The sequence below is a fragment of the Pholis gunnellus genome, assembly GCF_910591455.1.
Source record: "Pholis gunnellus genome assembly, chromosome: 13".
Lineage (NCBI taxonomy): Eukaryota > Metazoa > Chordata > Actinopteri > Perciformes > Pholidae > Pholis > Pholis gunnellus.
Window position 1 is genome coordinate 2,189,354 of NC_136540.1, and position 15,878 is coordinate 2,205,231.

The 15,878-nt window shown below is 42.8% G+C and overlaps 1 protein-coding gene across 1 annotated transcript; it reads left to right on the forward strand.

Moving 5' to 3' along the window:
* The first annotated feature begins 583 nt into the window (after positions 1–583).
* ppp2cab (protein phosphatase 2 catalytic subunit alpha b) lies at positions 584–8,067 on the forward strand. The gene is made up of 7 exons (XM_079171327.1): positions 584–818; positions 5,929–6,138; positions 6,249–6,422; positions 6,532–6,621; positions 6,820–6,981; positions 7,165–7,283; positions 7,417–8,067. The coding sequence occupies exons 1-7, from the start codon at positions 717–719 to the stop codon at positions 7,487–7,489; spliced, it is 930 nt and encodes a 309-aa protein (XP_079027453.1). The 5' UTR covers positions 584–716; the 3' UTR covers positions 7,490–8,067.
* The last annotated feature ends 7,811 nt before the right edge of the window (positions 8,068–15,878 follow it).

Here is a 15,878-nt window from a genome sequence, read left to right on the forward strand (position 1 = left end):
CCCCCCCCCCCCCCCCCCCCCCCCCCCCCCCCCAGGCTCCCCTCTTTATCTCAAGAAGGATTGTAGCCAACCCCTCTCACCCTGGACATAAACTGTTGGAGCCCCTTCCATCTGGCAGGAGGCTGCGGCCCATCAGGACCAAAACCTCACGCCACAAGAACAGCTTCTTCCCTTCAGTTGGACTCATTAACAAAGCCCGGGACCCCCACTGACTCTGACATCCCCAGGACAATTTCTTCTTGAACACCCTTGCACTCCTTTCCCTATTAATATACACTTGACACTTAAATAATATACTTGTTTTTATATACTCTTATTTGTTTATTTCATGTTAAATCATGTCTTGTATTTTTCACTGTGTTGTATTGTTTACTGTCATGCACCATCCACCTAGTCAAATTCCTTGTATGTGCAACCTACTTTGGCAATTAAACGGTTCTGAATCTGATTCTTTCTCGTGCTTTTATTTAGAAGGTCCCAACCGGAAATGCGGTGTTTTATTGCGGAGAGCTCGACACGCGCTGGTTTCCAGGGTGGATCACCAAATGACGTATCTCTCCAGATTTCAGTCAAATCACAGCGACTCCGCTGCCAGAGCTACACGCGTCTTCCAACAAGAGAGCAGCTAGAACCTTCTGTGGCCTGAAGACTGAAACATCTTGGGAGAGTCGTCTCCTAACCGACATTAAGCTAAAGTATATTAAACACACAGAATAATGGACGAAAAGGCGTTTACGAAAGAACTCGATCTGTGGATCGAGCAGCTCAACGAATGCAAGCAGCTATCGGAGGGACAAGTGAAATCACTATGTGAAAAGGTGAGATTTAAATCATAACAATATCAACCCCCAACTAACTAACTGTCTTCTCTCAACTAACCGCCGCCTTCCAGACATTCTTAAAATGGCGTCTATAGTGTACATTTCACTGCGGGGTGTGTATATATCTGACAATTATTATGAGTTAGTGTCGCCAACTGTGGGTTTACTAGCCAGGAAGAGGTGTCCGCCATACTGCTGAGGATTCAAGTCACATAGCACATTTAATTCACACTGTCAGTGCGACCTGTGACGTCTCTTTTAGCCAGCTAGCTAGCCAGCTAGCTGTGGCGGTAAAAGTCTACTGAAGTTTTAACTGTGTCACGTGACTGCTTAATTACTGCATGCATTATGCGTCATGTCGTCTGCATGTAAGCAAGTGCGTCGTGGTGGGAAAGGTAGGTACATTTTTGTTTAAAAACAGTATCTTCTGCATTTCTATCCTGAAATAATATATCTTAATGTAACGTGCAAACGCTTGCTGTGCATTTAACGAGCGCGCATGCGTACCACGTAGTTACAGTTCACCTCTGACCCCTGCCCTTCCTCCAGCTTCTTATTTACTTCTCTAGCCAATAAGTAGTCATGCTGACTTGTTAAAAAGGCTGTAAAGTAGTCAATCCAACATAAACATGACGTTATGAGACTTATTGGTCAAAGACACATCATGTGAGAGGAGGGTGTGAACTCTTAACTTTTGAACCATAATAATCCTCAGCTCCTCATCCATGTTTTCAGGATGGTTAGTAGACATTGTTGTCATTTATGCAGGAAAACATAGACGTTAATGCAAGCAAGTGACGAGGGAGACTAGCTAGACTTTCCTTCCAACACAGCATCTTTGAGGCCTTGTCTGTTTGTCTGGCTTTGACCTTTTAGCCACTTAACAGGTGGTTGCAAAGCCAGGAATTTGCTCTAGTTTAACAGCCTGAAAATACAAACTGAATACATAACATGTACAGTGTTTTCAGTCTCCCCCACGTATTTTTCGCTCTTGCTGGTAACTGGCCAACTGACTCTGCAGACTTCTCTGTTCTGAGCCGGAGCTTAACCCCAATCTCTCCTCAACATTCTCTCTGCTCAGACCACCTGCTGAGTTCCAGCTCTAGATGTTTTGGCTTCACGGAAAAAGACCAAAAAAAAGACAGCCTTATCGCTCTCAGCTCGTAAAATGCTGCTACCATGTTTGGACTTCTGGAGTTTAATGGCTCATTAAATCCCAGCGTTTTGTTTTCTTTCATTCCACCTCAGCTATGATATGGTCAGTTCCAGTCGTTTAAAATGCCTCGTTTCTCACCGTGTGGGTCGAGATCCCCAAATCTATACCTTTCGTGCCATCTTCTTGTCAATGTAAGAAGCTAGGAATGACATGAAGAGGACTGTTGGGCCAAACAGCTAAATGTTTTGAATTCGCTGGGGGGGGGGGGGGGGGGGGGATGTGTGTGTGTAACGTCCGAGAACATGTAGATGTAGGAAAGGCACAAATGTTGTTTTTCTTTCCTGTTGCCTCTCACCCAAACGCAGCAAAAAATAGTTAATAGGAAAAAGGAAACCTCCCGTTTCCTTTCCTTGAGGTTGTATCCTTGTCACAGCCCGACTGCTCTAACTACCGTCTGCCTGCACACATCCGTCCACCCACTGTGACTCTTGTTATATCCAGTAGAATGCACCCACGCGCACCCCCTCCATGGTTCTAAACATAGCAGAGGATATGATTGATTTTTGAAGTTGCATCGCTTACACCATCAAGAGTCCATCGTGGCTAAAAGCGAGATCAGAGAGTGTGACTCAGGACAACACTGTTCGCTGTGACTCAGAGAGCGGCCGTCTCTGCTTTGGGATGTATGGGGGTGTGGAGGAATGCAATGTTCTCAGAAAAGGGCTGAACATGGCAGAGTGTTTGTCTGGAGTCGAGTGTACAGGGAGGAGTGAATGCTTTTGTTTTCATCTTCAGTTCTAGTGTTGCATTCATCTCTGCTCCATTGATTCGCTCATGAAGCACCGTTTCTATAACCATTAGGCATCGATCTAGTTCAGGTAAACGATCTTAAGTGGGGAAGCTCACAAAGAGGTAACGCAATAGAGATTTATCAAAGGCAGAAAATAGCTGCGTTAATGGGAGATTTGCTTATCAAAGATGTGGAGATCATCTAAAGTGTGTCAGGGTGATGTAACAGTCCTGGTCATGCAGCGATGGTTGGCCTACTTCCTGTATGACCCCTCTATGTTAGCAGCAGTTCGATGCAGCCAGTCAGGGCAGCAGTTACAGCCGTGTCTGCCGACTGAGGTCATGGTTTTACTTTAAAAATGACTCAGTGAGAAGGACCGGTCCACATGATGGCTTGTTTTCCCGTAGCAGCGCCTGATATAGTAACTAAATCTACATTGTTTATGCATTCATCAGCAGAAATCCCAAGATGGTGTTCTATTGATATCATAAAAACGGTACAAATGATATCAAAAACACGGATGAAAGTATGCAGTGATCCCCGTGATCACACTCGAACCAAAAACACTGACGTAGACAAAAGGTTGTTCAATGCATCTCAGCAAAATTCACCAAACTGTCATAGCGGTGAAACGCAGACAATCTGTCATCCTTTGGCTGCTGCCGCTGCTGATTTCCACACTGATGATCGTGCTGTTGTCAGGAAGGTGCTTAACTTTTAACTAGCGTAAACCTCCTGGAGTGAGGTCATTGTTTGTGGTTACAGTTGTGCCTCGTCGTCAAGCTTAATGTCTCCAGGAGAACCTTTGGCCCCCCTTTATACTCTCTTTTAAAGGATTGTATTGTGGCAGCTGTTGAAATGCTGACTCCACTTCTTGGTCCTGGGCTGAGCAGCTTGTTGACGGTGTGACGTCTCAGGTCGCCGCCCCGTGGCGTCTGTGTGGTCTGTACTTTGGCCGAGGTGTTTAGCAACCGCTGCCGTCATCCTTTTGATCCACAGCTGGACTACAAACTGGTCTCTCTCACACTTAAAGTTACGAGGGTATTGCTTAATCCAAGCTATGTCACGTTGAATTAGTTTCATGTAATCAGATAGAACTGAATCTTGTTTTGAGGTTTTATTGTTTTCTTTTTTCAAGTGAGGTGATTGATGTTGATGATTGCTTTGGAATAGAGGCGAAGTTGTCACGATACTTTTGGTTGTGTCGTCTTTCTAATTACATATCTTCACAGTCTTCTACTTCCAACACGACATACAAAATTATCTTTTAAATTGACTAACATCATATGTGTAATTCATGGCACATTGCTTTTGCCTATCGTATATTATTTTGCGAATTAAAGTCCTACCGGAAGGGGAGGGACTCTGCCTCTCTGTTGTTTAGAATGAACAGCTTGTAATCCACCACAACAACCAGCTATAAAGGCAGATAATGAAGTTATTTACAACCACTGGACTTATTTTTGACATGCAACAAAGCTCCCAAGGCTTGAATGGAACCCGGACATTGCTGTAATGTAGGAGGAGCTCTCTCCACTCGGCTATGAAGACGCTCCACAGCTGTAGCATTTTGACTGAAGGTTAAGTGTCTTGAGTGGGAAAAGAAATAAGAGGATCAGAAAAATATTAAAACACTTACCATAACACAAAGTTATGATCAGCTGATCTCATAGGTCAATGAACAGTTCAGTGTACGGTTACAGAGCTGGAGGCCATTTACTGTATTGTGCTCTGGCAAAGCAACATAGGAGAGGATGTCCTAATGAATTATGTGTGCAAGGAGAAGCACTTACGGGTGTTTGATTGGTTTGTCTTACTTTTGTTTAAACCCAGGGAACAGTCCTCTGGTCTAAATTTAAAATGTAAATACATCAGAGGACTCGTTCTATTTCCTGCAGGAGGAACATTGATCTGTTTGAGGAACTGGAAAGCTTTTCTTCAGGCCTGAACGAAACCAAAATATACTGCAGCAAAGAAAACTCCATTAAAACTCTTTTGGCTGGCTATTAGTGGATATTAAATGTCTTCAGTGTTGAGTGAGGAGGATCACTGACTGACCCGGCCCACTTAAAATACATATTTGTTTATTCTTCCCTCGTCTCCCTCATAGTAATCAGGAGGAGGGGAGGCTGAGAATATATATAGTGCTGTTCCACTTTAACCCCGGCATGTAGCTTTGGAGCTGGAGGCCCCGGTCATTGAAAGGCATCCCGCCTCATGGCAGTGTGGGCATGTGGAGGGTGTGTCTGTGGGTGTAATATAGGTCAACATTGTGCAGCGCTGCAGTACCGTCCTGGTCTCTCTCTGTCAGGGTGAGGAACCAGCTTCAGCACTCTCTCTCTCTCTCTCTCTCACCATTGGTTGTTTAAAGGGAACAGTATGAAAATGATGGAGGCTGCTCTGCATTTATTTGGGAGGAGATGACCCCTCCATTGACCAGACCCTTACAGATGTCTCACTCTGTCTCTCTTCATCTACTCAGTGCGTCAGACATGTCTGATGGTCATTCAGCTCGGCCGCAGACCATTTCTCTCTCAGCCTGAGGATTTGTTTGCTTCAGAGCTCCTTTTAAAGGAGACTGGTCCCTCAGTCAGACCCGCCTGCTAAGCTTTTAGACTGCGTCCTGATGATCTGGGTAGAATGAACCACTTTTTTGACAGTTCCACTTTCAGACTTAGTGGTTGTGTTCCCTTAGCCCTCCTGGAGGAAATAACCCGAGGAAACCCAAGCGTTTCCTCTACAGACACCAGGGACCGTTCTCCACAATGTTCTCTGCTTTTGGAGCATCACACTGATTGATTTTAGGAAATGTTGCAGTGCAGCCAGATCTGTCTTTCTAAGGCAGGCCCACAGGAAACCAGACGCACACACATTCGGTTGGGGCTTATTTCCTTGGGAGAGATTATGGTGGAGATGCTGGGGGTCGTGTTGTAATCACTGTGCAGCGTCTTAATGAAGACCCCACTGCAGGCTGTGATGTGGAAATTGTGCAGAGATGTTGGCAGGAAATTGTCCGTTCCCTAAAGATTGAGGACAGAGTGACATAGAACATTACAGAGTACAGAGAGCAGATTGATTAGAGTGCACGATCACATGGAATTTCCTGCATTTCAACGAGCAAAACACAATATATAAACCGTGGAAATGTGTTTCTTCTGCAGGCGAAGGAGATCCTCACCAAGGAGTCAAACGTGCAGGAGGTGAGGTGTCCGGTGACTGTGTGCGGCGACGTGCACGGCCAGTTCCACGACCTCATGGAGCTGTTCAAGATCGGAGGGAAGTCTCCCGACACAAACTATTTGTTCATGGGAGACTACGTAGACAGAGGCTACTACTCCGTAGAAACCGTCTCTTTACTAGTATCGCTGAAGGTAAGTCATCCAACATTTGATTTGCTCCAAAACGGACATTTAAAAGTTTTTTTTTTTTGTTGTTTTTTTGGGGTGAAAGATTACAGTTCTGTTCTTCGCTGGTGTTTCAGGTACGATACCAGGAGCGCATCACGATCCTCAGAGGGAACCACGAGAGCAGACAGATCACGCAGGTTTACGGCTTCTACGACGAGTGCCTCAGGAAATACGGCAACGCCAACGTTTGGAAGTACTTCACAGACCTGTTCGACTATCTCCCCCTCACCGCCCTGGTAGACTCTCAGGTGAGGAGACGCTTTGATTGGTCTCATAAATATGACCTTATGCTGTGAGAGAGAGAGAGAAGTACGTGTGTTTGCTGCACATACTGAGGTTTTCCTTGCGTCCTTCCAGATTTTCTGCCTTCACGGAGGCCTGTCGCCATCCATAGATACTCTGGACCACATCAGAGCGCTGGACCGTTTACAGGAAGTGCCACATGAGGTAAAGATGTTTATTTGATGTTCCTGGCCATTAAGCGACTTAAAACTTTTGGTTTTGAAAATTATTCACACAAAAATTGCAATGCGTTTCTCTTTTCTCCATACCTCAATATATTTGCAGTTAAACCAGGTGGCTGTTATGGTACTGTGTTGGTGTTTCCTATGCTAACGTGCTCCTCTTCCTCTTCGTCCTTCGCAGGGTCCCATGTGTGACCTGCTGTGGTCCGACCCAGACGACCGCGGTGGCTGGGGCATCTCCCCTCGAGGGGCCGGCTACACGTTTGGTCAGGACATCTCGGAGACCTTCAACCACGCCAACCGCCTCACGCTGGTGTCCCGAGCCCACCAGCTGGTTATGGAGGTAAATGTATACGATCTCGTATAAATCACTGTGGCTCTTACAGCGCACAGACTTCCCAGATACAGACAAGAATTACCCACTTCAGAACTAAATAAGCGTAAACGAAACAGAACAAACGCTTACACTCTCATTTGCCTTACCGCAGCATACATCTCCTGTGAATAATGCGTCTGCTTCCCCCAGGGTTACAACTGGTGCCATGAGAGGAATGTGGTGACGATATTTAGTGCTCCCAACTACTGCTACCGCTGTGGCAACCAGGCAGCTATCATGGAACTAGACGACACCCTCAAATACTCCTTGTAAGTAGAACAAAGAAAGTGCTGGAGCGTGTAACGTGGATCCTTAGAAGCTGAAGATGTGCATAGTATTGTGCTTACAATATGTATGACTTGATTTAATGAAATCTCATTATGTTTTTCTTCTCCTAACCAGTTTGCAGTTTGACCCTGCACCTCGCCGAGGGGAGCCCCACGTCACTCGCCGCACCCCAGATTACTTCCTGTAAATTCTGACCTGGCGGGGCTACAAAGCAGTGCACATTGTATATCCACACAAAGACCTATTTAAGCATTTAGCAAAATAAAAACAATGTCTGTGCATCTATGAATGGACCAAAAGGTGCGTGCCATAATCATTACAATATTCATTGCAGACTACTTGTATTGGGGAAACCTCCCCCGCTATTTAAAGCAGCAGCGAAGTTTAAATTCTTCATGCTGTACCCGGTGCAGCTGGACTCATGGCACCGAGGTCCAAGATGAATTTACCTGTTTGAACCCCACACGCCACGGCTTGTATCTGTTTGCACTTTTGTAAATCTAAACAAATGTAACATATGTCAAAAGATGGAAATGACTTCACACTACAGATGGTTTTTTTTGATTTTGATTTTTTGATTTTTTAAAAATGATAAAGCCCCCATCAGGCAAAGGGTTTCTTTGTCCTGTGTGAGGAAAGCCCAGCTTGATGTACATTAGAGAGATGATGGGAGTGTTTATTCACATCAGCTCACTGACTCACTCTGAACTACAGAGTCTGTGTTAACCAACCATTTGAATAATAAAGACAACGGTGGCTCCTTGACGTCAGTGTGCTGTTTTCTTTCCTTTCTTCATGGTGAAAAGCATCGCCCTAAAGAAGATGGTAACTAGTGTTTTGGTCTGGCTTCCAAGGAACCAGCGACATGCGATTACGTTTGAACTGAGCCATCTGGAAGTCGTCCAGTTCACCACCCAGCGAGTAGGTCGGCCATCTGGAAGGCAGGTCGGCTGGCAGTGCTACGATTGAGTTTTTTGTAGGCCAAACCCAGAAGTTAGCATCACGCTGGTTCCTTTGACTGAAAGCAATGGGATTTTTCCATCAACTTTTGCATTATTGTAGAAAATAAGCTCCCGGTCGAACACGAGTGTGATTTCCTACGTATTTTGTACGTAATCGTCAGAATACAAAAGCTAATGTGAGACTATAAACAAACTACACCACGGTCACATGACAGAGTACAAACATCAAGGCTGTTGATTCACCAAATTTAATATATAAAGGATTCAGGTAGAAATTAGCAGCACATACAGAACGTATGGAAGTTGGATTAAAAAGACACAAATAATAAAGGACAATTATGTTACAAAAAACTTTATATTCTATGTTTTTATATACAGTATATATACAAATATACTCGAGCTAGAAACAAAGTAAATCAGTTATTAGGGAGACGGTACAATCATTTTCCAATGGGGGTTTTATTTTTATGTTGAGAAGAAAGTCTTAAAAGTATTAAAAAAATAAATCAGTTCATGAATAAATAATGTGGATTATAAGATAAAATAATCAAATGTTCAAGAGCGCTATCAAATTATTTGCATATTTAAAGATAATATCTTTAAGGTAGTGCCCTCGAGAGAGTGAGACTCGAGGTCTGTCCAAAATTTCAAAACCAGAAATTGTTGACACAAGGCTGTACAGGTGGACTCGTCGGCGTCACTACACGTTAGTCTCATTTAGCCGCTTGTTTGCATCCGCCTTTATTAAAACTCTGACATATTTTATATCTTACAACAGAACGCTGACATTTCTTAAGCTTGTGTTGACAACAGACCTTAATTAAAAAAACATTTAAAAACACCCTAGAGACAAGGGAGCTGGAAGGACTCATTCCTGCAGCACTAAATTAGTTCAGGCTGTTTGGTTTGGAGAGGTTTGCACAATGACCTTTTTCAATGGCAGATACTTTGACACGGCCCAGCAGAAAAAGCAGGTGTATCTCATAACATCAATGATGATGTGTGGGAGGGGGGAGGTTCTGCTATTGTTCACGCTCGTTCACTGGAACAGCGTCATGGAACTGAGCCATTGTTAAGGTTATCAATGTCACCTGTACTTTTCCTACTTTAACAATATAGCTTTACCCCCTTCTCTGCTAATAAAAGGTGAGACTATTGGTAGTCACATTTATATGTTATCATGGGTAAGTACAATTTTAGATCCACTACTTGTAGTATTAAGACCTTTTGGTACACTGATCTAGCAAAGCCTCTGTTACTAAATAAGGTATGTTTCTTTCTTCTTTTTTTAAATGTATTTCTCAATGTTGAATGTTGGTGAGGGATTTATAAAGTAGGCCTCTACTACCTGATGTTATGTTGATAAAACACTTGATAAAATATGCTGGTCTAAATGTAGTAATGGTGATACAACCTTAGAATACTATTTAAACTGCTTTACTTCTTAAGTATTCGTTTAAAGCAGCCAAACTAGAGCAGGAGAGGTTGTTTTGTTTTTGTTTTTTTGTGGTGAAGTTTCCCTCCATTTCTGAAAACGTCCAACTTCCGGTCTCGCTCTGGTCGATCGTGTCCAACTTGACGCAGCCGCAGAGCGACGCCCGACCCACACAACCGGAGAGCGATGATGACGTAAACTCAGAGCGCGGCATTTCATTGGCTCGCCGTTTTAACAGAGAAGTTGCCAAAACACACCAGAGAGAATACGTCATCTTGTTGTGATTTTATTTATTATTTTATTTTTATGGTGTTGCAATGACGTCAGCGTTTTACATGGAGTTTGTAAACAAAACTAAAGACAATAAATAGGTTCAGTTTATTTATGAAGACAAGTTATTAAGTCACCATTCCGCATCTTTATGCTCTTGACTCGTGCTGTACTTTGCCTGTATTTTTATTTCCTCTTGTTATATAAGTGAAAAAATCGATTAATCAATAAAGCAATTTTTCAAAAACATATTAAAGTGAATATCTGACATTTAATTACGTTATCTTGGAATTTGAAAAAATTCTACAATGAAGAGTTGATTCTACAATTAACAAAAGAATACTGAAAAACTAAGGTTAAGCAATGTGCCGCCTAAATATACAATACTACATTGTAGGGTGCATATTGTATTATATTTTCCATAACTTTAAAATCTTGATGTCATTGTTGTAACTAGATATTTGTCCCACATCATTCCTCCATGTATCTCTGGTCAAGTGAAAACTTGCCAATAAACCTTATTCTAATTCAAGTGCTGAGATTCTTTTCCTTTCAAAATTGAATGCGATCCAATAAGTTATTTACATTCTCCAGACAAACCTGTGATCTAGATGTGAAGATTGTTTGCTCTCTGCAGTAAAGTGACTATAAACTGGTTATTTGTGTTTGCAACAGGCCACCATACTTCAATGGACAGACACATGATGCTGTAAGTATTGACTGAGGTCATTTTGAAATTGGGCTGCAACCAACTATGGTTTGTCCTTATAATAATAATCTGCTGATTATTTTCCTGATAAATTGTTTGGTCTATAAACTGTCAGAAAACGGTAAAATTGAAAATGTCCATCTCAGATTCTTAAGATTCTAAGGTGATGTCATGTTTTGTCGGTCCAAAACTTAAAGATATTCAGTTTCATATGATATTAAACAGAGAAAAGCAGGAAATCTCCACATTTTATGGACTGAAAACGCATATTTTTTTTAAAAGCATACTTTAAAATGAATACTATTGCTCTGCCAAGGAAAGCAATAATGCATCAATCTGAGTGTAGTGACTCTGTGTAAGTGTTTTGACAGAAAAAAACAATATATATCCTGGTCCATTTGGCTCACCATTGAAAATGCTAACCTCAGTCTGCAGCCACACAAAAGAAACGACACCACACATCAAACACAATCAGAGATCAAAGAGAGAATCTGCTCACTGAAGCAGACCGAGTCGTGCTCATTAATAATCCTAAATGAAACCTGTTAGCTTCCTTTTTTTTTGCAAAAATGATGAAACAAGATGAAAGAGGGGGACAAATGGGGGAGGCAGTGAGCTTTGTTTCAATTCACACACGACCTGAGACACTTTACAGAAAAATCTGCTCTTATTGTCATTTTACAACCATGAAACATTAGTTCAAGATATAAGAATACCTTTAAAAACAGTGTAGTTAGTGGAGTAAAAGCCACAATTCAACAAATGAACGCATCATTCTCTTTAGATCAGCTCTGTTTTCAAAGAAATGTTGTTGGTATTTTTCTGTCTTCCTGATTGAGCCTCTTCTGCAGCAACACACATGTAATCATTCACATTCTCCACAGCGCTCTCCTCCATCATTGAAAAATCTCTGTTTGCAGGTTCGCATAGGAAACAGGCAACCATTGTGTTCCTGCTTTGCACAGATTAGAAACAAAAGGCATCATCTGCATCATTGAAATATACATTTTTAAAGAAGCCTAACCAGTGTCTCCCTCTGGATTGTGATAATCGGTTTCAGAAACCCACGTTCATTAACATTAGTTTATCATTATGATTAGCAGTCTCTGGATCGTTGTTTTCCACAATAACATTTCATCACTTTGTGAAACCAAAGCTCATCCCGGCTGTCTGACTGCTGTGACCCTGGTTTCCCTCCTCCTCATGTGACCTTTTCACTTGAGGATGCATGAGGCACAGTGCGCACATTCCCGTGCAAATGGGAAATAGTTTATCCCCCCTTTCTCTACTTTGGATTTCTTCCCCAGTTTGCACAGATCTATGCCTCTGACATCCTTTATTTATGTGTTATGTGTGACACACGTTGCACAACAAAGTGTCATCTACAACTTTGCAAAATGTAAACAAAACTGAATCCTAGGAAAAGAGATATTTATATCACACAGTTGGTCAGTCCCCATGTCTCCATGTGATGACGGAGGTTTGTTTCTAGATTTAGGTGCGACGACATGTCGGCCATCGCTGATTAAAGAGGCAGGGCAGACGAACACAATGCGGGAGCTTAATCCAGAGTAACACAACTCTCGGAGCCACTGGACGGAGCCACAGAGAGCTCCAAACAACAGGACACACATTTCTTTTATCATCCAACCAAAGCCCCTTTTTTAATTCCAGGCGAGCAGATGCAAGCCGTACGTTTGATGCCGAGGCCAAAGCTGTCACGATGAACTGTCGGAGCGCTGCAGTAAAGACTTAGCAGAGTCATGTGGAGTAAAAAGATCATGATCATGACAGTTGGCTGATGAAGCTGTTTGCGATGTCGGGAGGAGAACAGAGCTGGAGACGCGCTGTGCGCTCCCTCCCCCAGAAAACAAACCACTGAGATGACAGCAGCTTTCCAGGCACACACACAACATTACATCAGCATGAAGTCATGTGACCATTACCCTCTGAATATCTTTGAGAAGCAACAAATAAGGAGAGACAGAGACGGATGCATGCCGTTTATTCAGTGGTAGTTTCACATACAATGAACACAATTTTATGCATTGTGTCCGTTTTGCATTTAGAAAGGTTGACTAGAGCTGCAATGATTAGTCGACTGATACCGCCAACTATTTGGATAATCGATTATTTGTTTTTTTTCATGCAGAAATGTCAGAAAATGCTTGTTTTCAGCCTCTCAGATATGGAGATTACCTGTTTTTCTATCACAATTAAAGTGAACATCTTTTGGTTTTGGACCAAACAAGACATTTAAAGACATCACCTTGGACTTTGAGAAACTGGGATGGATATTCTTCACTGTTTTCTGACATTTTAGAGACCAAACAGAAGTTTAATCGATGATGAAAATGAATTGTTAGTTGCCCTAAAGTTGACACTTAGAAGTTGCAGTCATATCAATAACAGAAATCAATAAGAAAAGGAGACTTAAAGGTTATAAAACATGTGACGAAGCATCATTCCTCCATGTATCTCACCCTCTTTGTCTTTCAGAGGGAATGTTAGTGATGTTTTTACATGTCCGACTAAATATAGAGATACAGATATATAAAAAGTAGCAACAACCTCTACCTCTCTCTTTCTCTCTTTCTCTTTCCACCAATTAGCATTCAGTAGTGTGTCTCCCGGACACCTGAAACCATGACAACAGCAGGTTACTGCTCCCATCGGATGTCTTGGGCTCCATCTGGTGTTGATGAAGAGGAGGGTCGGGCGGCTCGTCCTCAGTCACTTTGGAGACAAACTTAGAGAGACGAGAGGAAGAGGCCTTGTTGGACTTAATTATTGTCCAAAAGACAGAATATTTGAGTTAAGAGAAAACTCAACATAAACACGAATACACAAGCATTTTGTGTTGTAGTGATTTTTATTTACCTGCACGTTCCATTATTTATATCTTCTGTAATTCACACACACATTACAGTTTCTACTGTCAGAAACTCAAGGTCCACTTACTTGCTTTTTTCCGGATCTTTCGACAGCATCTCACAGTTCTTAATCAGAGGAAGGAGTTTGTCGTGACGTGATCTCAACCCCGATCTTCGGTCAAGCGATGAGAGGTGATCGAATACATGGGCGCAAGATTGTAACCCCTGTCTCTGTTCAGAAAGAAGACCATGAGATGCTGTTGAAAGCTCAGGGTGGAAAGCCGGTGAGTAGACTTTGAGCCTTTTTTAATAATGCATCTGTCTCATTATGTCATTATCATCCAGACCTTGTGAGAAGAGATGAAAGTCTTGATTTAGACACGGTTTTAAGAAGAAAGAAAGGTGTACTGTGATATTACTCTCTGTCGCCCCCCAGGGTTGGCTACAACTCCTTTGTTTTCATGCCTCACTGATACATACTGTATGAATTTATTGCTACAAAAAGCCCTGTTGTTGCATCAGTCTACTTGTATGTGGTTTCTCTCTTCCTGTGGTTCCCAGTGAGACATTATGTTTTAAACTGGAGCGCTGACATGAAGACATCCTGCTCTACACTACCGAGATGATAGAAGACCTAAATGATAACAAGACTATGAGTCTGCAGACACAGCAGGGGCTCTGTGGGACGGAGCAAAATGCCAACGTCAGCATGCTAACACGCTCACGACGACAACATGCTGATGTTTAACAGATATAATGCATGCTTACGTTTAGCAGCTAGCATCAAATACTCAAAGTAACAGCTGTGACCATGATGATGGTTTTATAGGAAGAATGAGGGGATCGTCAAAGTTGTTGTAAACTAGATCTCTCCTCTTGCACAATGTACGTCACCAACACCAACATGGCCTTTATCTTCAGTTGGTAGCTGCTGAGAAATAAAGCTAACGCAGAAGGGCCACAAACTGCAGTTCCTCAAATGGCCACTTGAGGTTTGCTCCAAAAGCGGGTCAATCCCCATAGACCCCAATGTTAAAATGCCCAACTTTAGAGGATAAACTAACATGTTTACAGCCTCGTACACAAAAAACGGTTTTGTTCTCCGTAATATAATGTAAACGTCGCAGGGGGTGAATTTGTATAGATCTCACCAGTTTAGATTAAGGCTTGAAGTTGGGCATAATTAACGGCGTGGCGGCTTTGAGTGACAGTTTGGTGCCGTCTCAGTTTGCCGGCTGCTGGCTAACTTCTCTGCTGCGAAGATGGCGACGGCCGGAGCCGCTCACTTTTAGCTTCACAACGGCTCTTCAGAAACCCGACGTCACAAAGACTACGTCCCTATTTCATACGGTCTATGCTTGCTAGCCAGCAAGCTAACACACAGATGTAACGTTGTCTTACATGATGGGGTTTATCCAGCGACTCTTTTTATAAGCCGGGAAGCGAAAGAACGATTGAGACCCATTGCTGTTGGTGTGAGAACATCCTGGTACCGAACAGCCATCGAAGCTCCAGAGAGAGACGGGACTTTTGGGTGTGTCGTCTCTATAATTATGTGTTTTACAGTCTTAAACTTCAACAGTTTTAAGACTTTCTTGACCTGCAAAATTATGTTTTGAATTGAAGAACATCAAAATGTGTAATTCATGGCACAATTTAAACAGGATCCCAAAAACTATTTGTGCATATTTTTTCAGAATTAAGGTCCCATGGTGGATTTTGCCTCTCTGTAGCTGTTGAGACTGACTGACCAACAGACACTCCCATCCATAAAAAAAGAATTGTACGAACCAAAAATGAGATCAGCACCCGATTTAAAGTGCAGATTAAGAAGAAACAAGCTCCGCCCTGCTGTGAACATTTTCCCTCTCACAAACCATCTCATGAAAAGGTTAATCTTCCAGACCAAATATCAGCATAATTTTAATCAATTTAAGCGCTGTCACCGCCACTGAAAGCACCATCGCCCTTCACAGATCCTAAAATTTGACCGAGACACACCGACGTTCTGCAGGCTTGACCGGCTGCCCAAACACCAGTCAGCTGTGTAATTAAATTACCAGCGAGACATCGCGGGTCTAATGAGACAATTAGCTCGTGCCATCTTAAAGCCTCGCTCCTCATTAGCGCTGATGGAGGCAGCACGCGTTGATGGCTCCATCGCGGCTCCGCCCTAACACTCAGACCGCAGTCTTCTGGGCGCCGCCAGCAGGTTTCTGTGGAGACTAATGGGTCATTAGAGTGATGGGTGAGGTACAAAAGGCCTGAGTGACCTCTCCATCCACAGAACACGAGGGAGGGAAACGCACATTAAGCCACCATAACGT

Coding starts and splice junctions, on each gene's coding strand:
- ppp2cab (XM_079171327.1), top strand. CDS start 717: ATGGACGAAAAGGCGTTTACGAAAGAACTCGATCTGTGGATCGAGCAG. Junction 6,622..6,819: donor TACAGGAAGTGCCACATGAG/GTAAAGATGTTT, acceptor CGTCCTTCGCAG/GGTCCCATGTGTGACCTGCT. Junction 7,284..7,416: donor GACACCCTCAAATACTCCTT/GTAAGTAGAACA, acceptor TCTCCTAACCAG/TTTGCAGTTTGACCCTGCAC.